Source organism: Artemia sp. Qi Xiang Cuo, chromosome 7, assembly GCF_049724085.1.
Source record: "Artemia sp. Qi Xiang Cuo chromosome 7, ASM4972408v1, whole genome shotgun sequence".
NCBI lineage: Eukaryota > Metazoa > Arthropoda > Branchiopoda > Anostraca > Artemiidae > Artemia > Artemia sp. Qi Xiang Cuo.
Window position 1 is genome coordinate 43,771,840 of NC_142800.1, and position 24,828 is coordinate 43,796,667.

At 36.9% G+C, this 24,828-nt stretch overlaps 1 protein-coding gene across 1 annotated transcript in view; it reads right to left on the reverse strand.

The window, feature by feature from the left end:
- Nucleotides 1-847: 847 nt before the first annotated feature.
- LOC148950310 (thiol S-methyltransferase TMT1A-like) overlaps nt 848-24,828 on the reverse strand; it is a 32,492-nt gene continuing 8,511 nt past the window's right edge. The window contains exons 3-4 of the mRNA XM_089092296.1: nt 15,092-15,251; nt 848-3,195 (exon numbers count right to left, since the gene is read on the reverse strand). Of these exons, the coding sequence (XP_088948422.1) occupies nt 2,947-3,195; nt 15,092-15,251 (409 nt within the window). The 3' untranslated portion in view covers nt 848-2,946. The remainder of the gene's footprint in view (nt 3,196-15,091; nt 15,252-24,828) is intronic.

Genomic DNA, 24,828 nt, shown 5'->3' on the forward strand with positions numbered 1-24,828 from the left:
AGCGCTTGGTAAACTAACAGGAAACGGGGAAAAAACAAAAACGGAAAAAACAGGTTAAAAAACAGAACAGAAATAGGTCTGACAGAAACTGATGACCTGTTTTTTTTTTTTTTTTTTTCATAAACAGAAACAGGTCAGACAAAAACAGAAACAGTGCCGATGCTTAGTGTGGACCGGGCAGAAAGGTCGGAAACTTCATGTGTGTTTCTGTAGCTCCAGACTACGATGAAAAAAAAAGTTGTGTTAGAAATTATTTTATTGACAAACAACGATATAAACCTTTAAAACACATATTGAAATAACACTTTGTGGTAGCTAAGTAGCATATGGATTACTTAGAATGTACTACTCTTTGACAGGAAATCATTGTGTCTAAAATCATAGGGCGTACCTGAAACTTTCAAAAAATAAGCTATTGCGCTTAAGAGATTCCTTCAGCTTCAATACTATTTTGAATATTGTAGATGCATTATGTTATTCAGCTATTAATTGTAATTTTTACAAGTTTTTCTTGCTTAAATGTAACCCTAGAAGATGCAGTTCAAGCGCACCTTGTTTGGGCTCTGTCTTGGGAGACTCCAAAAAGTTGTCACATCTACCTTTGGTTTTAGAAATTTGGGCCATGAAATGATTCAGCGATAAATTAGTGTAATTTTTAGGCTTTTTTTCATAGTTTTATGCATAGACGATCCTCATTATGAGTTCTTAACGCAGGACCCGACAAAATCCCTGATGAAATTTAGGGGAGTCTTACATTAGAGCAGCTCAAGTTGAGACAACATTACGACCGAAACTTTCAATATTGCATCGAGAAGCGAAACCCCACTTTGCTATCTGCTTTAAAAAAAAAATCAAACCTTGTACCATATCACTCTATGGAGTGCATTCACTTAGACGGAGAGATGGCCCCCTGATATTGGCGGTGTCGATATTGATGTTGTATGGTGTGGCGTTCTTTTTCATCATAGCGACTAACTGGCATTCGGACCCAACCCAGGATCGCTATTATATAGGACTTTAAACATTTCAGTTTTAAAATTGTTGTTCATTTCTTGTCTGCAAGTCAATATTAGGAAAAGTTATTAAATGATTTATTAATTATATGGAACATGTAATTACTTTTTGCAGAAACCGAGTAACACATTCACTAAAGTGGTCCTGCAATTAAGTGCTTGTTTGGCATAGAAAAATTTAAAGCATAGAAAGCAAAAGTGGTCCTGAAATTAAGTGCTTGTTTTGCATAGAATAATTCACGATTTTGAGGAGGTCATAATCATTACCGAAGGACCTGAAAGGATCTACTGTGTGTAAATTCAAAACCTTTTTTTGGCCGAGAATCTTTTTCGATTTTAAATGGTACGAAGTAGATCGGCACAATGGCACAATCGATACCAGCCGGCCTGTCGGTCTTAAACTGCGGAGAACAGACAGCTCGAGTACCTGCACTTTCCACAAGTCAATCAAATCCTATATCATGTATTGAACTGTATGTGAATGTTGTATTATGTATTTTTTTTTTAATTGTATTATTTTTGTAAAGAAGTACAATTGGAAGCCGAAAAGAGGCCGTTTAGGATTCCAGGTGCTATTTTTAAGAAGAAGGAGAAGAATAGTTTAATTGGTTGTCAGCAAACATAAAATTCTTAACTTAAGGTGCCAAGCCAAAATCGGTTTTATGCCTGTATTTATAGTAAAAAACCCAGCTTCTGTTACTTAACAATTATTAAACCATAATTCATTCATAAAATAATCAAACAGTTTCAATATACTTAAACAATCCTGAAGCTGAAGATTGGTACACAAGAATAAACATGGAGTTGACTAAATAAAGCACTGATGTGCTGAATAGGATGTATTAGTTGTATTAGTAGCGCACAAAAGCTTTAAATTACTTCTGTTCGATCAATTTCTTAGCGTTAGCCCGGATTACGCTGGTTTATACGAATTAGTTACAGCCTTCATGCAAAAACTTATCTGAAAACAGAAAATTGAAGGAGAAAGAATCGCTCAGGATTGCTTGCAGTCATCAAAATCACGAATGTTCTTAGTCTTCTCATTTCTTAGTTAGTCTTGTTTCTGGGTCTCCTTAGCCCTTCTTCTTCCGCTACATAGGCGTACCCATAAAAATCCGATATTATACCAATAGGCAACGATTAGGGACGAAAGATGGATATAGTCAAATTAAGATTTTTTTCGTCATCTCTTTTATTCTTCATTATCTGCTCATTTGCAACAAAAAGGAAAGGATTAGTTTAAAAGCATATTATACCATTATTAGAAGCATAGAAAACCCTGTAAAAAAGTTTCTTCATTTGTGCACTGACAGTCAAAGCTCATAGGTGATTAGAAGACAATGGTCTTACTGAATTAGTTCTAATAGTTTCAAAATCTGTATTTTCAGTCTTGGTACAGAATATACTGTTTTATCCAAAACGAACAGGGTTGTATCAGAAGTTCTTTTTTGTTTTTTCCAAATACAGGAGAAAATGAGAAACACTTTTATAATAGGTTTTTTATTTACTGTTCGCATTCGCAGAAGTACACTTACTTCATATTCCGCATTATTATTAAGTTGCAGGCTGTGTTTGCTTTTTTTTTTCTTGGAAGAGAACCCATTTTTGAGAAGGGCTTAAAACCCCTGCTGCCACTTTTCCATACACTTATGCCAATGTGAGAAACGTCTTTTGTTTTTGGGCATAACGATGTTACAGTGAAACAAGTTGAATTTTATGTCTATAAAACAGCAAAATTAAACAATCATTATAGCCCACTTCTACTACTGCAAGGAAAAAAAACTTTTAAGGCACCTGAACCGAGAGAGTTTCAGCTATTTTTTTTATAGTAATTATCTAATTATTCATGAAATTTACTATCGGACAACCATTCCCTCTGAGATTTGACACAGAGCACTAAAACAACATCTTAAAATGACACTTCTCCAATTTATTATTTGGTTGCAATCCCCCTAGCATGAGGTTTGATTAGCTGGAACAGCCCTGTCGTACCGGTGGCATAAAATCGGTTTTGTGTCAATGAACTAAAACCACTTTTGGCAATCATGTCATCTATATTACGATTTAGCTGGCAGTTGTCGAACAGGAGTGGCCAGATGAAAAGTGACATCAAGTTCTGGATAGTATGTAGATAGCTTCCTGGACGTTCATGGACGTGTTCCCAAAAATAAAATTTGCCACCCTATCAAAGAAAAGAACACAGATTAGGATGATTTCTAATGCGAAAATAATTCACAAGAACAGGAACGAGCGAAGTAGCTCTGCTAAACCTACAACTCCGTGAAAAAGAGCCAAGAAAGGTGAAATGAACTATTTCAAACAGTTCGTGGTAACAAACTGTATATTAAGAGCGACTCGTCTCAATAGTAACCAAAACTCTAAAAAACGGAATTTTTTATCAATAGATACATCAAAAGAATTGGATTTTTATGCTGATTTTAAATATTTAAGTTTCATCAAGTTTGGTCTTACTCATCAAAATAAGAGAAAACACCCCCCAAAAGTCATAGAATCTTAATGAAAATCACACCATCAGTTTCAGCGTATCAGAGAATCTTACTGTAGAGGTTTCAAGCTCATATCTGCAAAAATGTGGACTTTGGTATTTTTTGCCAGAAGAAAGATCACGGATGCGTGTTTATTTGGTTTTTTTCTTTTTCTCAGGGGTGATCGTAACGACCCAGTGGCCCAAGAATGTCGCGAGAGGACTCATTTAAACGGAAATTAAAAGTTCTTGTACCCTTTTTAATCAAAAAAACAAAGAAATTTAAAAATATAATCATTTTTTACAAAAAACTGCATTTTTGACGTCTTTTCGTACTGTAGTCTTTTCAAAGATCTTTGATTTTTGAAGCAATCAAACAGATCGTGGTAACGATCTCTATTGTAAGAGCTAATTGTCTCAATAGTAACCTAAACTGTAAAAAACGGAATTTTTATACCAATAGATACATCAAAAGAATCGGATTTTTATGCTGATCAAACAGTTCGTGGTAACAAACTGTATATAAAGAGCGACTCGTCTCAATAGTAACCAAAACTCTAAAAAACAGAATTTTAATATCAATAGATACATCAAAAGAATTGGATTTTTATGCTGGTATTAAATATATAAGTTTCATCAAGTTTAGTGTTACTCATCAAAAGTTACGAACCTGGTTACAAAAAAGACCGACGTAGTTCATCATAAATGGTGTTGGTCAATACGGTTTTTTTTATATTAAAAGAAAGAACAATGTGCATGGATGTATGTAATTAATAAAAAAATGTCTTATTCAAATCATAAATTACCAAGAACAGCAAAATAAAAACATATTTTACTCCTTGGCTTCATCTTAACTCTACTTGTACTTACAAATCAAGATTTTCTACGATTTCTCTTTTGGCTGTTACAAAATTATAAATATTTTTTGTCATGTGCAAAGTATCGCCATGTTAACACACTCAGCAATTTGACAATGCTTTTCCTGTTTTGCAAAATAGTCTAGTCTAATGGCCAACGGGGGGTGGGGGGGGGGGGTTATCCATACAATAAGGTGTTATTACATCAAACAATAACAATTGAATGCATTACATCTGATTGGGTTTTTCTCCTTGTGTCTGAAGCAAACGATTGACTTTTATATTTGAGCTCTACATAATAAAAATTTAGTAATAAAAGTAATATTTTCAAAATCAAAGATGATTGATCTTTCTAAAAAATGCTGTTGTGCGGAAGTCAATTGATAATTTGACTTACTCATATTTAAGGGGTCAATCTTGACTAATTTTGATAATGAACATATTAATACATAGTTTAGATTTATAGCTGTTCAATGACATTTCTTTTTAGTTTCTTTTTTTTTTATATGTTAGGGTTATATTACCACATAATTTTAATCATTCAATAACTGTTTTTTTTAGCCAGTTTACTGCCAAATAATTGCAGTATTTGTCTTTTCCTACAGCAATCAGGAAAGCTACAGTTTCTAGAACCCCACGATAACATATCTTTTTTTCGCTCATTGTCTGCTGATTTTCACACACGTTCCTCATTTTCAAACTTGGCGCCCTCTAAGCGTTAAAAGTGCATAGCTGTATACGCAGGTTTTTTTTCATTAAAAATTGAGTTCCCAGGTTTTCCTGATTTCTTAGGTCATAGGCTATATGGTTGCGCAAGATTTCGCTTAACCAATTGAAATCAATCCGTAGATTTTATTTAAGGGTTTTCGCTTTTTGAAACCGCCGCCCACCAACGAAAAAAAATATACTGAATATGAATCCAAGCACAAGAAACGTATCTCACAAAACAACCTACAAGCTTTGAACATTTTAACGATTTCCTCTTTAGTCCAGGAAGGGAACGGTTTGACCGGGAACAAATTGCAATAGAAATGATTCTTTCGCTACCCGACTCAGAAAAATGCGCTGATTCCAAATATGCAACGTTTGCTCATCTAGCTGCTTCAAAAGTATGTTTTTTTTTTAGGTTGAGGTTGATTTTGAGGAGGTGAAATTCGTGTTTCCATATAAAGGCGTACAACAACAGAATTGATGTCTAGAATAGGGTACTAGATCACAGAAAAATACAGGTAAAGAAAAATGCGCTGATTCCAAATATGCAAAGTTTGCTCATCTAGCTGTTTCACAAATATGTTTTTTTTAGGTTGAGGTTGATTTTGAGGAGGTGAAATTCGTGTTTCCATATAAAGGCGTACAACAACAGAATTGATGTCTAGAATAGGGTACTGGATCACAGTGAGTACGAAAATCACCTTTATTTGAACGTAAAATTAAAAAATTCATTTATCTTTTTAGGTTGAACGATGAATATATAGCAAACTACTAAAAATTATTTTTTTGAGGTTGAGGTTGATTGTGTGGGTGTAACATTCATGTTGTAATATTAAGGTGTAAAACAGCAAAATTAATGTCTAGAATAGGGTACCAGACCATCGTGATTATGAAAATCATCTTTAGTGGAATGTAAAATAAGAGGTATCATCTAAATACTCCATCAGTTTCATTATCCTTTCGCGACTGACGGGACCTCACAGTCCCAGCATGTAAAAATCCTTCGGGCGATTCTAAATCTATCATTACAGTGATAAAACCTGTTTCATCATGTTTTGCCTTATCTGGCTAGTCGATTAAATCTGGCCAGTCGGATGCAAGTCCTATAAAAAAAATTGTCCTGCGGCTGACAGATTATGGGACAGATTATGGAAGGCTCTGGACTTCAAGACACGTTGGAAATAATATATGCACCAAATACTGTTCTACAAATCATTTCTGGGAGAGCTTATTCCAGAGCTATACGAGGACACATACTCACTGACTGGGCACTGAATACACTTCTCTTCGCTTAGCTTTACAGCACTGAAGATGGCGCCGATTCAGCAGACACGGAAAAAATATTCAGTGCCTCCGACGAGCTTATGGAGTTCTTCACTGTTTATCTTGGTGCATTGGAAGGTCACACAGACATGCAAAGTATAGAGGAAAATCCGACCCTGGCAGAAGTCGCCAAGAAATTTTCTTCTCTTAAACAGTCACTTTTGGAAAATTCGCGTACGGCGAAACTGTGGATTCAATATATGAAAATGATAAACATACTTAAGAAGTTCATCCAAGCAGAGCGCACGGGGAACTGGGATCTTCACCTTCAGGCAGTTGAAGCTATGTTGCCGTATTTCGCAGCGTCCAACCACTTCCTATATGCGAAGTCTGCCAGGGTGTACCTGCAAAATATGAAACAGCTGGAAACTACCAATCCCGATGTGTTTGACAATTTTCAGAACGGGAGCCATGTTATCCGCAGATCCAAAAAATTTTGGGCGGGCCTGTCGTCAGATCTGGTCATTGAGCAGGTCCTCATGCGCTGGTTGAAAACTAACGGTGGTCTTACAGGGGAAACCTGCATGACTGAGTTGCAGAGGCTGACTTGGTTACTCTCAGCACCAAATTGTAGTGCAATTAATTCGTCGATGCAAACTTTTGCTAAGGTCCAATATGGGACGAGCGAACAGCACAAAGACGTTAGAGAGTGAAGGATTGAACGCGACACCCATGACATTAGCAAGCTCTCTCGTTTTCATGCTGATAACACCCCTTTCGCAGAAGACCAGAACTTGCGAAAAATTACCTCTGGAGTTACGGCTGATGAAAAAGTCAGCGTCGACACAGCTAAATGCGTCGGACAAGAAATCATGGATAGCATGACAGGGGAAAACGTGAGCACTTACACAGTTGAGAATAAGTCTGTAACTGTAAAGCTTGCCCATAAAGGTGCACTAGATATTAACGGACAGTCAGTTGTCGTTGATCCAACATTCATGTTTCAGCGGCTGGTGACAGTTGCTGGAAATAGCAAAGATGATTTAGAGTCATACTTTAAGTATGGATTGTGTTCATCCCTTGCGTCGCTTTTTGAAGTAAAAGGACTACTACGAGCAGCTAATAAGCCTGCCCTCATCAATATGTTGTGGCGTCTAGTTGCAGATGAGCAGCCGAAAACTGAAGACTTCGTCAAAGATTTCAGTGACAAGCATATAGTTCTCGATGGTGGGGCACTGCTTCAGCGAATTCCTTGGGGAAAAAACTCAACTTATGATAGTATCTACCAGAAGTACGTTGACTACGTTGCAAGGAAATACGGGGCGCAAAGGACGTCGGTGGTTTTCGACGGATACGACCAAGCACCTTCAATCAAACACATCACCCATTTGAGACGGAAAGGGAAATGATCGTGCCCGCAGATCAATTTTAGCAGGAATATGGTCTGTTCTACAAAGAAAGAAGTGTTCCTAAGCAAGTTCAAGAATAAGCAAGCAATCATAGCCATGACCAGTGAGTACCTGACCAAAGCTGGGTGTCAGGTATACCAAGCAGAAGGGGAAGCTGATCTTCTCATTGTTCTAACCGCAGTTTGATCTGCTTCTCTTATGCCTACTGTCCTGGTTGGAGACGAGACAGCTTATACTCCTCTGTTATCACGCACAGACAGATAGCCAAGCGATCTAACTTTTACTCTGAACCTCGAGCTGAAATCTCAAAGAATAGAATTTGGGATATAAATGCAACGAAACTCAAACTTGGATCTCGTATATGCAGCACAGTCCTGTATGTCCACGCCCTCCTTGGGTGTGATTCAGCTTCTCGTATCTATGGCATTGGGAAGTCAGCGGGACTACAGCTTCTGATAAAAAGTAATGAGTTTTACGAATCCATTAAAATTTTTATGGACCCACTATCCACCTAGCAAGATACTTCAGCAGCTGAGAAGAAGGCAATGATGCTTCTGTTTAAGTGTCCAGGATCAATTTCAACCCTCAATCAGTTGCATCATCTCAAATTCATCGAGAAAGTTACAGCATCTGCTTCTTATGTTTAGTCTAAAGTGGTCCCTCCCACCAGTGATGCTTGCAGCTTCCACTCATTTCGAGTTTATTTGCAAGTTTGATCATGGAAAGCCCTGGGATGTAATCTCGACCCTGGCCACTTTGGTTGGGTAATTCAGAATGGATTATATCGCCCTATTTTTGGTGAACTCCCCGCTTCCTCCAACTCTCTCCTTGCAGTTCTTCGCTGTAACTGCAAAACCGACTGCTCAAATATGCGATGCACTTGCAAAGGATATTGAATAAAATGCCCCTGGGCCGTTGGAGCATTCAAAGGAACAATTTGTATGAATTGGGTACAGATGAGATTTTCAAAGTTAATGGGCGCGATGATAAAGAAGATCTATGAATATTAATATTTAGTTTTTTTATCACATTTGTATATTATATAAATAAAAAAGTTGAGAATGCTTTAATCGTTAATTAAACCATCAAAATGGGTGATAGTTGTCATTCTACATTTTAAGACCGGTTTCTTTCAGATTCAGCGTGGTTTAACACTAGATGAGAAAATTCACCCTCCTCCTGCATACTTCCCCTATAAATACTGATAACCGTTGTTTATCCTTGCAGTTAGAGATCATTTTCAGATTCAGTATACTTTATTACCCCTAAATGCGTATTGTTTTTCGTGATTCTACGCATTTCTGCAAAAGACATATTTCTCCTCCTTCTTATTTACCTCAACCCCCAAAAAACGTATTTGTGAAACAGCTAGATGAGCAAAATTTGCATATTTGGAATCAGCGCATTTTTCTGAGTCGGGTAGTGAAAGAATCATTTCTATTGCAATTTGTTCCGGGTTAGGCCCTTTTTTTCACACACTTCCTGGACTACTGCTTAAGTGTCCACTTAAGACGCGCCATGTTTCGCAAGTCATTTCAGACTACTTCTAAGTGAGGTTTGGCTTGAATTTAACATGAGTAGGGCTCAAAACCCCTATGCCATCCCAAGGGCAGAAAATAATTTGCACTTTACTGAAAAAAAAATTAATGTTTTTACTTTTATAACCTTAATAAATCAAATAATATTAACATTTTGATTAATAAATATAAGTTTATGTATATTAAACTGACAATGCACATTCGTTTTTTTTTTTTCAGTAAAGTGCAAATTATGTTCTGCCCTTGGGAAGGCATAGTGGCTTTGAGCCCTACTCATGTCAATTTCTACTCGGTTTGAGTTTGACTCGATTATTTATTGTAATTTCTGTTGGTTTTGGGTTTCATTTATTTATCGATGCTGATTTGTGGTAGTTTCATGCTTGGTAGATTATTTTATTTTAGTTTTTGCTCATTTTTGGTTTAATGGAGTTCTTTACTTTTCTTTGAAAAACTTATTTTGTGGAAAAAGTTTTTTTAAAATTAATTTCTGTTTGTTTTATATTGACATAGTCTTTTCTGGGAAAAAGAAAATAAGAGATTAAATCTTTTCGTTTTTTGAAGACTTTATAGTTTGGCCTGCTATTTGTATACTGGAAAAAATTTTTCAGCAAATTTTAACAACATACACCCTTTTAAAAAATTGGACACGAATAGTAGTGATTAATTTAGTTTCACACCTCCTCTAGTTGACCTGAAATGGAAAACTTGATACCATTCGCAAATAATTCTGTTTACTTTCTTTGATAACTTGGATACACTTACGCTATTTTGATTTGGTTAAATTTTAAGAGTAGAAGTAGCCCCGAAAGTTTGAACATAATACCCTCAGTCGTTCTTGGGATACTGCTGAGATGCCTTATTGGGAATTAGTATTAACACAGTGCATTTGATTTAATCTTAAAGCAACATTTAGTTTTTAAACATAACGGGAAAATGGGAGGGTGGTCGTGGGAGGGGGATTAGTTGCCCTCCAATCACTTTCAACTATTGAAATGGGCATTAGCCCTTTCTATTTTCAATCGAATAAGCCCTTTTCGAAGTTTCTATGACAAATTCTTTGATACGAAGTACCCTGATCTAAAAAAAAAAAAAAAAAAAAAAAAAAAAAAAAAAAATATATATTGTACCCACATCGATCTTTACTACAAAAATATCAAGCCTTCCAATCAATTTCAACGATTACAAAGGGCACTAGCCCTTTCAATTTCCAATCGAATGAGCCCTTTTTGAGGGCTCATTCCCTCAAAACCTTATATGCCCCCAGTGCATAAATTACAACCCTTGCCTTGAGGGCTGTGAGGGGGTTGTCATCCTCAAAGATCTAATTTCCAGAACTTTCAACTACGTTGAAAAGAATGGCTAACTCAAAATTTTGATTGGATGTTTTGGCGTGAGAGGGACGTTAGTTGCTCTCCAATTACTTTCAACTATTAAAAAAGACACTAGCCCTTTCAATTGCCAATGGAATCGTCCCTTATGAAGTTTCTACAACAACGCTTTCTATAAAAACTTTATATGCCCCCAGGGCATAACTTACAACCCTTGCCCTGAGGGGTGGGGGGGGTGGTTGTCATCCTCAAAAACCTAATTTCCAGAACTTTCAACTACGTTGACCAAAATGGCTATCTAAAAATTTTGATTGGATGTGTTTGGGGAAATGGTGGGTGTGAGAGGGGGGTTAGGTATCCTCCAATCATTTCCGACTATTAAAAAGGGCACCAGCCCTTTCAATTTCCTTTCGAAAAAGCCCTTTTTGGAGTTTCTACGACAACACTTTCTATTAAAACCTTATATGCCCCCAGGGCATAACTTACAACCCTTGCCATAAGTGTTCTGAGGGCTTTGTCATCCTCAAAGACCTAATTTCCAGAACTTTCAACTACGTTGAACAGAATGGCTATCTCAAAATTTTTCTTAGATGTGTTTGGGGAAATGTTGGGTGTGAGAGGAGGGTTAGTTGCCCTCCAATCACTTTCGACTATAAAAAGGATACTAGCCCTTTCAATTTTCAACTGAATGAGCCCAATTTGAAATTTCTATGACAACGCTTTCTATAAAAACCTTATATGCCCCCAGGAAAAAATTACAACCCTTGCCGTGAGGGCTGTGGGGGGAGTGTCATCCTCAAAGACACAATTTCCTGACCCTTTCCTACGTTGAACAAAATGGCTATCTGAAAATTTTGATTGGATATGTTTGAATCAGCCCCTTTTGAAGTCTCTACGACAACACTGTCTATAAAAACCTTATATGCCCCCAGGGCATAACTTACAACCTTTGTCCCGGGGATTCTGGGGGGTTTGTCATCCGCAAATACGTCATTTCCAGAACTGTCAACTACGTTGAACAAAATGGCTATCTCTAAACTTTGACTGAATATGGTTGGAGGAAGGGTGGGCGTGAGAGGAAGATTAGTTTCCCTCCATTAACTTTCGACTATTAAAAATGGCGCTAACGCTTTCAATTTCCAATAAAATGAGCCCTTTTTGAAGTTTCTACGACAAAACTTTCCATAAAAACCTTATATGCCCACAGGGCTTGACTTATAACCCTTGCTCTGAGGGCTATAGGGGGGGGGGTGTTGTCATCCTCACCTAATTTCCAGAACTTTCAACTACGTTTAACAAAATGGCTATCTCAAAATTTTGATTATGTGTATTAGGGGAAAAGGTGAGCGTGAGAGGGGGGTTAGTTGCCCTCCAATCACTTTCGACTATTAAAAAAGAACTAGCCCTTTTAATTTCCAACCGAATGAGCCCTTTTTGAAGTTTCTACGACAAAGCTTTCCATAAAAACCTTATATACCCCCAGGGCATAACTTACGACCCTTGCCCTGAGGGCTGTGGGGGAGTGTCCTCCTCAAAAACCTAATTTGTATCTGGAAATCAACTTCGCTGAACAAAATGGCTATCTGAAAATTTTGATTGGATGTGTTTGGAGAAATGGTGGGCGTGGAAGGGGTGTTAGATGCCTTCCATTCACTTTCGGCAATTAAAAAGGGCACAAGCCACTCCAATTTCCAATCGAATGAGCCCTTTTCGAAGTTTCTACGACAACTCCTTCGATACCAAGTGCCCTGGTCTAAGACCAAGAAAAAAACCGAAAAAAATAAAAATAAAATTAATGATACAGTGTGTCAATATCGTTCTTTACTTAGGCAGCGCTATTGCGCTGCCTATGATAGACAGATAACGAGTATTTGGTATTGTTTTAATAATAGCGTTCAGTTATATTCAAGTCCTGCTTCATCACGGAAATTAATTCATATTACACCTCCCTTTCATTAACATCATAACTGGGTATATAATCCTTATTATTATTTTATGCAAAAGAAGACGAGTCTCAGACGTAAAGCTTTATAAATTCAGCGCTCTTTAATGATAAATTTACTTTCCCTCCTTATTCCCCGGAAGTATAGAATTCAATTTGAAAGATTATGCAATCACTGAGGATGGTGAAGAAGCGGGAGAGGGGAGATCCGTGAGGAGTTATGATCTAAAATAGGGTCAGTTAAATATTATTTATTATCATGTTTTTCAAGATAAACTAAAATTTACTTCGTATCACAGACATCGAGATATTATAGAGTTTATATAGAGTATCAACACTTGTTTTTTCTAACTAGTGAGCTTTGGGACTTTCATCTTTTCATTAACCAAAAGAATTTTAGCCATTAAGAAGTGTGTGCAAAATCAGATTAATTTTATATATCAGTGAAATATAATGTTGGTAGCGTCAGAAAAAAGGACAGAGAGTCAGGAGAAAACCTCATCCGATTGGTCTTTCATCTTTTCTAATTCTAGGATTGTACATTCAGTTGATGTTCGAATCATAATAAAACGATGAGTTTGGATGGTGGATAAAGTGTCTGGTGTCCCAAAAAATGAGTTTAAGAATCATAACTTTTTTACTAAATTTCTCGTGGTAGGGTAGAGATCCTTTGCTAGTCAACTTTTTATTAACTGTAAACGCTCTAGTAAGGACATTTCTCCAGGAATTCTTGTATGTTTCAATATAAGATTTGCAATATCTAGGGATTGCTGCTAAGTTCCTTTTTTCGTTTCAACAAGGCTAATTCACTGTCCATGTTTGTCTTGAGACTTCTCATGAGCGGAGAGGATACTTTATATACTTTCCGCTTGGATGGCCCTTCATTACCAAGTTTCGTACTTGCTGCTGCTAATTTAGTTTTTCAAGGAGCTTGGACAAAGCACAATAAACGAATCCAGTACTTTTTTGATAAGCCAAAAATTGCTATGATCTTGACTCTCCGTTTGTTAATCGTTGATAGAAAGTACTTGCAGTCAAACTTCTTACTTTGTCACCTATTTTCCTTTCTGAGATGATAGAACTGCAGTCTTTATTTTGCTTGATCCCTCTTTGTAAAAGAATATAGCAACTGTTCATTCTTTGGGATCATCACTGACGCACCCCAGAAAAAGGTCCTATTTGAATTATTCAACTCATCTGTTTTTGTTTTTTTTCATAGGGCTTATTACTGGCAGTATAGCTGTCGTTGCTCCGTTGGGGATGTACTGACACATCGTCGCTGATCGGCATAATCTGTATGCAGCTTTCATAGTCTACTGTGCTACTACTTGCAGCGTAATTATCAATTTCTTTCCTCTGATTTTGGCTTTCAATCGGACTAATACTATTTTCAACCGCTTCTTTTTCGTATAACGAAACTGTCAACTTTTTTCCTTGGTGAACATAGAATAGTCTCTTTCTCCTTTTTTTCCACTGCTGCTTTGCGAAAGGTTGCCCTGATTAGCTTTTTCGTTTGTCAGCAATAGACAACAATTTGTATTCAAACGTACTTTGTATATTGCTCTCTTAAAGAACATTGTCTGCGTATTAAATTCCATTGAGATGGACCATATTTATCCTACTCTCCATCTGCTGTCTTCCACTTTGGTTTCTTAACATTAGGATTTTTCATTATAATTTTACCATTAATTTTTCAGTATTGACAACTCCAATCTTATTTCAAACCTTAATTTCGGAAGATAGAAGTGATTTGGTTTAAGAAATTGTGTAAAGGTCGTTTCCTTTGTTTCCTTTATCGTGGTGACTCAAGTCATTTGCACGTGCGGCGATTGTAGAAATTTGCTAACAATTTCATTGATACTTGTAAAAAACCTTTTTTCGGAGAATTTCCCGAAAATTCGAGGATAGCTGAAGTACTGACCATAGCTGTTGAGTAAGTGGTAAGGTTTGTGCAGTCATTGCAATATGGCTCCTAATCAGACCCTTTTATGAGACCTTGGAGAGAATTAGAACTCTTTAAAGAAAAAAAAGCGTCAGAAAATAAGTGACACTCTAAGGATAAGGGCTAGTCGCTTGGCAAGTACAGTAGACAAGACGATTCACTGTCTACTCTTCCCACTAAACCTTCAATAAATTGAAAAATCCTGTGAACAATTTTTCAGTTCACTGAGGAACGAGAATGAATTGAACCCCCTATTAACACCCATACGCAAGAGCTGCCTCCCCGAGGCCTGTACCTAGTTACAGAGAGACCCCTGGAGAGGGTTACGGTGGTAAAGTTTTCAGCTGTAGCTGATTTCTTAAAAGTAGATTTTGTATGTCTGGATTTCCCCGGGGGCCCTGCAGAACAAGCTTAGCTCGGAGGGGAGGGTTCCCTCTAATTGTAGCATTAAATTGTTGTTCATATTGCAACTTTCACAGAAAAGGACAAACACATTTGCAGGTTTGGTAACTCTTTCATATCACACTACAGACTTTTTGCAATGCCGAAAGACATAAGAGGTAATATAGGCCAGCGTTAAGCATGGAGCAAGATTAATCTTACTTCTGCAAGGATCCTTTTGACTTCTTTGAGTACTTGCATCACATCAGCAACAGAGCAAAGGACCAAAGTCGATACAACAGCATCAATACTTTCGCTTTCAACGTCTTTCATATCTTCAGCACATCCAACGACGAACCGATGAAGTTTTATGTCTGGGTGTCTGAAAAAAAATTATTTAAACACTTATTTAAAAAATCCCTTTTAAATAATAGGCTCTTTAAAAATACAGTTTCTTATTTCTAATCACGCTCAGCCACGGTTATGCAAAGCTTCTTTGATCTTAGTCAATGCAATAGTGTTTACTTAGTAAAGAGAAATATGTCATATATTATTTTTTTTGACTGTTCTAAAGGAATCGTCACATACAACCGATGGCCATAGGAAACCAAAGGGTTTATCTAATACTAGATTCAAGTTACAGCGGTGTTTTGCAGGGCCGAACCCGATTAAAGTGCAACATGCCTCTCCTTCGATGCCCAAGTGCTAAAAAAACGACCGCCAAATTTTACGGCGAGATGATAAGGCCTGCTCCAGGGAATTCCAGGGAGTTCCATATTATGCACATAGTTCATAAAATAGACTGTTCATGGATACATTTTAAAAGACATACGAACATTTTTACGCTACCGAAATGAGAGTGATGGAAGGCTTTCCAATCAGTTTGAAAACCCTAAAGCGAGGCCGTTTGGCCCATGCCCTCCCCCCCATTCACATCACCCTCAACTTTTTCAAATATGAACACAGACTATTCAATAGAACCTTGCCTTAATCAACTCGTCCATGAAGCCCTTTTCGATATTCTGTTATGGCTAATACATTCTAGAAACAGCCCGTTACCTGCGAGGAAAATTCCCATATTTCGCTTGCTAGAATGATGATAGCGTGTTTCCTACGGGTGCAATAGCTGACACACAGAGGTGGAAAACCGATTGCTAGAAATGATTTACCACCTGGTCATTTAGTAATAAAGGCTAGAGGGGACTACAAGATGCTTAAATTGTGTAAACGATTAGGTATTGAAGATTCTTCCTAAACAATAAATCTAAAAAACACAGTCCTTTGTAAATAAAATTTCTATTAATTAAAACAAATTCAAAACATTATTAAAAGCACAGAAAAAGCAGTTAAAAAACCCGACAGACAAAAAAACAAAACGTGAAAAAAAGCTTATAAAAAATAAAATTTAAGCAAAAAGAACCATTTTTTAAAGAAAAATACATCCTAGCAATCATTTCCAGAGGGTCAGGGTTAACATTAGAGGAAAATTTAGACCATATTGAGGTATTTCTGAGAGCTATTAATGAAAATACCACGTTTTCTTTGAGCTAAGACTATGAATAAATCGCCCACCATGACAATACGTGCATTTGAATAATATTTTCTCATCACCACCAAGCCAAGCCTTTCATGATGCTCCTCAAAACACCCCTACACCAACATGGCATTACACACCTGCCCCCTGCAATCCATGTGGCACCCCCTTCACCATCCCCTAAGACATTTTCAACCTTTTCCCTCCGAAAATAAGCTTGTTAATCTAAATTATACACTGTTTTTTTTATTATTTGGACAGCGGGACTCAGCATTTCATTGCAAGAACGTCATACACCAATCAATTCACGCGACAGTGCCACACTATTACTGCTCTAAGGCCCCCTCTGACATCACATCATCACCTTCAAGACATTTTCAGACATTTCTTGTTAAAAATTATGCTTCAATCCGGTGATTCAAGTTTTTGCAAGTCACGCCTTTCATAATGCTCCACAAAACACATCACACCACCACGGCATTACGCACCTGCCCCCTACCATCAACGCGGGACCCCCTCATCATTCCTAGGGCATTTTCAAGCCCTTTTCCCCCCGAAAATAAGCTTGTGAATCTAAATTAAACACTTTTTTTATTTGAACAGTGGAACTCGGCATTTCATTGCTAGAGCGTGATACTCCGAGCAATTCACGCCACAGTTCCACATCATTACTGCTCTGCGGCACCCTCTGACATTGCCTCATCATCCCCAAGACTTTTTCAGACATTTCTTGTTGAAAATTACACATTCAATCCGGTGATTATAGTTTTCGCACGACAAGCCTATCCCGGTACTCCTAAAACCACATCACACCACCACGGCATTACGCGCCTGCCCATCTGTCATTTGCAGCGACATCCCCCTCATCACTCCCTAAAACATTTTTAACCTTATCCCACCGAAAATAAGCGTGTGAATCTAAATTAAACACTGTTTTTTTATTTGAACATCGGAAATCGGCATTTCATTGCTAGAGCGTGATACTCCAAGCAATTCACACCACAGTGCCACACTATTACTGGTCTGTGGCACCCTCTGACATCGCCTCATCACCCCAAGTAATTTTTCAGATATTTATTGTTAAAAATTATGATTCAACCCATTGTTTTAAGTTTTTTTCCAAGAGTCAGCATTTTCATTTTGCTTAACAAAATACCCCCCTACACCACCATGGTACTATGTGATTCACCCCCCTCTAACGTCATTTACCACCACCATATCATTCCTATGACACTTCAAGATATTTTATAATGCTTTCACCTCCAATTCTGCTGGCTTCCGCCCCGGTACAACCGACTCCAGCTCCATCTATGCCCTCTCCAAACCCAACTCTAAGTCTGGCTCCGATTGCGTCAGTTCCGGACCCCACGCTTTGACTATCGATTCCATAATTCATATTTAGCAAATCCCACTCCAAGTTCAGCCTATTCCAAGATTTTCTATATGGCTGCCTCAGTGATAATCTATGGCTCCTTATCGACAATAGCTAGATTATTATACATTTTCGATCAGTATCATTAGTAAATTGGAAGGATAAACATCTACATCATATTTTAAAAAGCGAGCATAAAATATTCAAAGAAGACGTGCATACATGATAAAGTTGTAGTAGCATTGAATGCTGAGGAAGAGAAATCTTTGAATTATAAAACAAGTGCTAATGACGATCTTTTTGGGAATGTATGCATGCATTGTCATGACAGTGAGGGGTTAAATTACTTTGGAGCACCAGAGAATTTCCACCATCAAAATGGTGGTTATGCGAAAGTAGCATTTCCCGAGATGATAGTACTCAAAGAGAATGCAGCCCTAAAACTTTTAGTTGACGATGATGGCCAATTTCTTGCTACCGTTGCTGGTAACATATTACCCGTTGATAGAATGTATCACCATCTTTCTGCCATTACGATTCAAAAGAAGACAAGAAGGAGAATACAGGCCTACTCTTCCATCAATATCATAAGTCATATCATCCAAGTGTCAAAACTGCAATCTATGTAGAAACAATGTCATAATAGACAACGAAAACGCAAGAAAAATAAAAGAGGGCTTTGAAAGACAATATCACCAAGGAATATAAAGATGAATTGATGAAAAACAAAGCACCAGCAACGTTACTACTACCATCATGGGTTTACCAACAGATTCAGTCCATGAACCCGATATTATCGTCAATGAAATGTATGAAGAAATTGTTAAAAGTTCTGCATACCCCAAAAATGGAAATATATGACATCTCAAGAGGAACCACGATGAAGTATTTTATGGGTGGATTTAAGGCGTTCATTTTTATGATGATAATATTCAACACGCAATTATTTCAATAACAATATTTTATTGCATTACTTTGTCATGTTCCCATTATTTTTAGGGTAGGCTATCAACTCCGTGGGAAACTCAGAACTGAAGTGTAACTTCCTTCTCTTATATGGAAAAATACAGAAGAGAACTTTTCCTTATCTTCTACGGAAAAATTCATAACTGAACATGAAATTTTTTCTCCTCCTTGGGAAAAATTCAGAATCGATCTGGAGCCTTTTTTCTATTCTTGGGGAAAATCCGGAATCGAAGTCTAACTTTTCCCGTTCCTAGAGAAAGTTCGGAATTAAAGTAAAACTTTTCCTTATCTTCTACGGAAAATTCAGAATTGAAGTATAATATTTTCTCTTCTCTGGAAAAAAATCCAAAATTTAAGTATAAATTTTTTTCCTCTTCTAAGGAAAATCCAGAACCAAACTTGAACTTTTTTCTCTTCTTTGAGAAAATTCAGAACTTAAGTGGGAATTTTTCTTCTTTGGGAAAACTTAGAACTGAAGTGTAACTTTCCTTATCTTCTACGGAAAAATTCAGAATCAAAGTTTAACTTTTTTCTCTTAATTGGAAAAAATCCAGAACTGAAGTGGGACTTGTTTCCCCTCGTCGAGAAAATTCAGAATTGATCTGGAACTATTTCTATTCTCTGGAAAATTTCGGAAACAAAGTGTAACATTTTCTCTTCCCAGAGAAAATTCAGAATTAAAATGTAACTTTTTCTCTTCTCTGGAAAAAATTCAGAATCGAAGTATAAATTTTTCTCTTCTCTAGAAAAAATCCAGAATCGATGTGTAACTTTTTTTCTCTTCTAGGGAAAATCCAGAACAGAACATGAATTTTTTTTTCTCATCTTTGAGAAAATTCAGAACTTCAGTGGAACTTTTTTCTTCTTTTGAGAAACTCAGAACTGAATTGTAAATTTCCTTATCTTCTGCGGAAAAACTCCGAATCAAAGTTTAACTTTTTTCTCTTCTCAGGGAAAAAATTCAGAACTGAAGTGGGATTCCTTTCTCTTCGTTGAGATAATTCAGAATTCATCTGGAACTTTTTTCTATTCTTTGGAAAAATTCGGAATCGAAGTGTAACTTTTTTCTCTTCCTTGAGAAAATTCAGAATTAAAGTGGAGCATTTTCTCTTCTTTAAAAAAATTCAGAATCGAAGTATAACTTTTTCTCTTCTCTGGAAAATATCCAGAATCGAAGCATAACTTTTTTCTCTTGTATGGAAAATCCAGAACAGAACTTGAGCTTTTTTTTCTCGTCTTTGAGAAAATTCAGAATCGAAGTATAATTCTTTCTCATTTTTCAGAAAATTCTGGACTTAAGTGGAACTTTTTTCTTCTTTGGGAAATTCAGAACTGAAGTGTAACTGTCTTTCTCTTCTTAGGAAAAAATTCGAATTCGAAGTTCAACATTTTGTCTCTTCTTTTGGAAAACATTCACAGTTGAACATTAACTTTTATTCTATGGAAAAATTCAGAAGAGAACTTGAACCTTTTCCTTCTTTGCAAAATTCAGACCTGAAATGGAGCTTTTTATCATCTTTGGTGAATCTCAGAACCGGAGTAATCTTTTAAAAAATTCAGAATCGAAGTGTAGCTTTGTTTCTTTTTTTCTCTTCTATGAAAAAACTCAGAATTTAACTACGTTTAAGTTAGGTTCATTTATGTTAGGTTAGCATGAGCGGTCATGCTAACTTAACCTAAATGAACCTATCTTAAACGTAGTTAACGTAATGTAACCTAACCTGTCCACTTATGTTGGCATCTAGAACTAGTGTGGAAGTAATGAAAACAGTTGGGTTGTAATTCATAGTCTTGCTTTGAAAAAAAAAGAATCAAAGGAGGAGTTTAATTTTGGCTGTAGTATCCAGGGGTAGGCTAGATAGTCCAATATTTACTCGTCATGATGACGTAATCTTGCGCGATTTGGTTCGGTTCCGTAGGAGCTTTATAATTCAACAAAAACAGGTTTTGAATATCAATGACACTTGGTTGGATGTTAAAGTTTGATTCTGATTTTTTTTTTCCGAAGAAGAGAAAAAAAGTTACACTTCAGTTCTGAGTTTTCCCAAAGAAGAGAAAAGTTCCACTTAAGTTTGGAATTTTCTTAAAGAAGAGAAAAAGGTTCAAGCTCTCTTCTGAATTTTCTTAAGGAAGAGAAAACAATCCACTTCGATTCCAAATTTTTCCAAAAAATAGAAAAGTTCCAGTTCAATTCTGAATTTTCTCAAAGAAGAGAAAGAAGTCCCACCAAAGAAGAAAAAAGTTCCACTTAAATTCTGAATTTTCTCAAAGATGAGAAAAAAAGTTCAAGTTGTGTTCTGGATTTTCCATAGAAGAGAAAAAAAGTTATACTTAGAATCAGGATTTTTCCCAGAGAAGAGAAAAAAGTTATACTTCGATTCTGAATTTTTCCAGAGAAGAGAAGAAGTTCCACTTTAATTCTGAATTTTCTCAGGGAAGAGAAAAAGTTACACTTCGATTCCGAATTTTTTCACAGAATGAGCTAAAAAATAGTTCCAGATCAATTCCGAATCTTTTCAAAGATGAGAAAGAAGTCCCACTTAAGTTCTGGATTTTTTCCAGAGAAGAAAAAAGTTAAACTTTAATTCTGGATTTCTCTGTAGAAGATAAGCAGTTACACTGCAGTTCTAAGTTTCCCCAAAGAAGAAAAAAGCCTCACTTAAGTTCTGAATTTTCTCAAAGAAGAGAAAAAAAGGTCAAGTTCTGTTCTAGATTTTCCATACAAGAGAAAAAGAATTACACTTTAATTCTGGATTTTTTCCAGGGAAGAGAAAAGGTTATACTTCGATTCTGAGCTTTTCTGTAGACAACAGGAACAAGTTCCACTTTAATTTCGAATTCTCTGAAGGAAGAAAAAAAGTTACAATTCGATTAAAGATTTGTCCAAAGAATAGAAAAAAAAGGTTCCAGATCAATTCTGAATCTTCTCTAGGAGGAGAAAAAATTTCAAGTTCTGTTTTGAACTTTGTCGTCGAAGATAAGGAAAGGTTCTCTTCTGAATTTTTCCATAAAAGATAAAAAGTTACACATCAGTTCTGAGTTTCCTTCGGAGTTGATAGCGTACCCTAAAAATAATGGAAACATGACAAAGTAATGCAATAAAATATTTTTATAGTAATAATTGCGTTTTGAATATCATCATCATAAAAATGATTGCCTTGAATCCACCCATAAAATACTACATCGTGGTTTCTCTTGAGATGTCACATATTTCCATTTTGGGAAACAACTTCGTCTTACATTTCATTGACGATAATATCGGGTTCATGGACTGAATCTGTTGGTAAACCCATGATGGTAGTAGTAACGTTGCTGGTGCTTTGTTTTTCATCAATTCATCTTTATATTCCTTGGTGATATTGTCTTTCAATGCAATTTTTATTTTACTTGTGGTTTCATTGTCTATTATGACATTATTTTTACATAGATTGCAGTTTTGATACTTGGATAAGATATGACTTACGATATTAATAGAAGAGTAGGCCTGTCTTCTTCTTCTTGTCTTCTTTTGAATGGTAATACCAGAAAGATGCGGATAGGTTCTATCAACGGGTAATGTGTTACCAGAAACGGTAGCAAGTAATTGGCCTTCATCGTCAACTAAAAGTTTTAGGGCTGCACTGTCCTTGTATGCATTCTACTATTATCTCGGGAAATGTTACTCTCGCATAACCACCATTTTGATGGTGGAAATTCTTGGGTACTCCATAGGAATTTATCCCCTCACTGTCGTGACAATACACGTATACAGTCCCAATAAAATCTCCATTAGTACTTGTTTTATAGTTCAAATATTTCTCCTTCTCGGTTTTCAATGCCAAGATCATTTTATTATGTGCACAAGCTTTCTCGAAATACTTCTCCTTCACCTTTTCCATGATAGTGCTAGTGACGTTTGCATGGGTTTGTTTTTCATCAAATCATCTTTAATTTTCTTGCTGATAATGTTTGCTAGTGCTCTTTTTATTTTACTTGTGGTTTCATTGTCTATTATGACATTATTTTTGCATAGGTCGCAGTTTTGACACTTGGATAAGATGTGGCTTATGATGCTGTTACAGTGGTATGCCTATCTTCTTCTTGTCTTCTTTTGAATGCTAATACCAGAAAGATGGCAATATTATCTATCAAGGGTAATGTGTTAGCCTCGCTACGGGCAACAACTTGACCTTCATCGTCCACTTAAAGTTTTAGACTAGCATTCTCTTTGAGCACTATCATCTCTGGAAATTTTATTCTAGTATATCCTTAAGTAATGATGAATTTTTTCGGTACTCGAAAGGAATTTAACTCCTTACTGTCATGTCAGCGCACGCATACATTTCCAATAAGATAGTCATTAACACTTGTTTCATAGTTCAAATATTTCTCTTTCTCGGCATTCAATGCTACTGCAACTTTATCATGTATGCGCGTCTTCTTGGAATATTTCATTCTCACTTTTTTAAATACGATGTAGATTTTGAGTTGGGGTCGGAGGGGGCATAGATGGAGCCCCCTCCGGGCTCCATCTGGGGTCCATCTTGGGGTCGGAGTCGGTTGTACCAGGGTGGAATCCAGAAGAATTGGAGATGACAACGTTGTAACCAGTGGGGGCAGAAGCGGGGTTATCATCCTATTAAAAAAAATTCTTGAAAAGTCTCAGGAATGATGTTAGGGTGGTAGATGGTGCTAGGGGGGATTAATAGTGTTGCATAGGTTGGAAATTGACGCGGTGTATCAGGGAGGGTTGGGTTGCGAAAACACGAACCAATGGCCTTAATGCGTTATTTTTAATGAAGAAAAATCTTGAAATGTCTTAGGAATGATGAAGTGGTGGTAAATTGTGTTAGAGGGGGTTCAATCGCATAATGCCGTGGTGGTGGTGGTGTGTGTGTCTGTGTGTGGGGAGGGGGGTGTTTTGTGGAGCAACATGAAAGGGGTGGCTCTTGAAAAAAAACTTGAATCAATGGATTGAAGCATAATTTTTAACATGAGATGTCCGATAAATGACTTAGGGGTGACAAGGCAATGTCAGAAGGTACAGCAGAGCCGTAATAGTGTGGCACTGTGGTGTGAATTGCTTGGAGTATCACGCTCAAGCAATGAAATGCCGAGTCCCGCTGTAAAAATAAAAAATTAGTGTTTAATTTAGATTTACACGCTTATTTATGTGGGAAAAGAATGAAAATGTCTTAAGGAGTGATGAGGGGGGGGGGGGGTGCCGCGGGGATGACAGAGGCACAGGCGCGTAATGCCGTATTGGTGTGATGTGTTTTGAGGAGCATCGTGATAGGCATGGCTTGCAAAAACTTGAATCACCAGATTGAATGTGTAATTTTTAACAAGAAACGTCTGAAAAAGTCTTGGGGGCGATGAGGGAATGTCAGAGGGCACCATGGAGCAGTAATGGTGTGGAACTCTGAGGTGAATTGCTTGGAGTATCACGCTCTAGCAATGAAATTCCGAGTTCCGCTGTCCAAATAAAAAGTGTTTAATTTAGATTCACAAACCTATTTTCGGGCGGAAGGGGCTTTAAAATGCCCTAGGGGTGATAAGCGGGGTGCCGCATGGATGGTAGGGGCAGTCAAGTAATGCCGTGGTGGTGTGATGTGTTTTGTGGAGCATCATGAAAGGCTTGGCTTGCAAAAACTTGAAACACCGGGTTGAAGCATAATTTTTAACAAAACATGTCTGAAAAGACAAGTCTTAATCTTTTTTTACGTTTTGTGTTTTTGTATGTCGTGTTTTTAATGGCTTTTTCTACGTTTTAATAATGTTGTAAATTTGTTTTAATTAATAGAAATTACAATTAATTAGTAAGGTCTGTGTTTTTAAGATTTATTGTTTAGGAAGAATCTTCAATACCTAATCGTTTACACAATTTAAGCATCTTGTAGTCCCCTCCCGCCTTTATTTCTAAATGATCAGGTGATGACTCATTTCTAGGAATCGATTTTTCACCTCTGTGTGTCAGCTATTGTACCCGTAGGAAACAAGTTATCATCATTATAGCAAGCGAAACATGGGAATTGTCCTCGCAGGTAACAGGCTTTTTCTAGAATGTATTAGCCAGAACAGAATATTGGAAAGGGGTTCATGGACGAG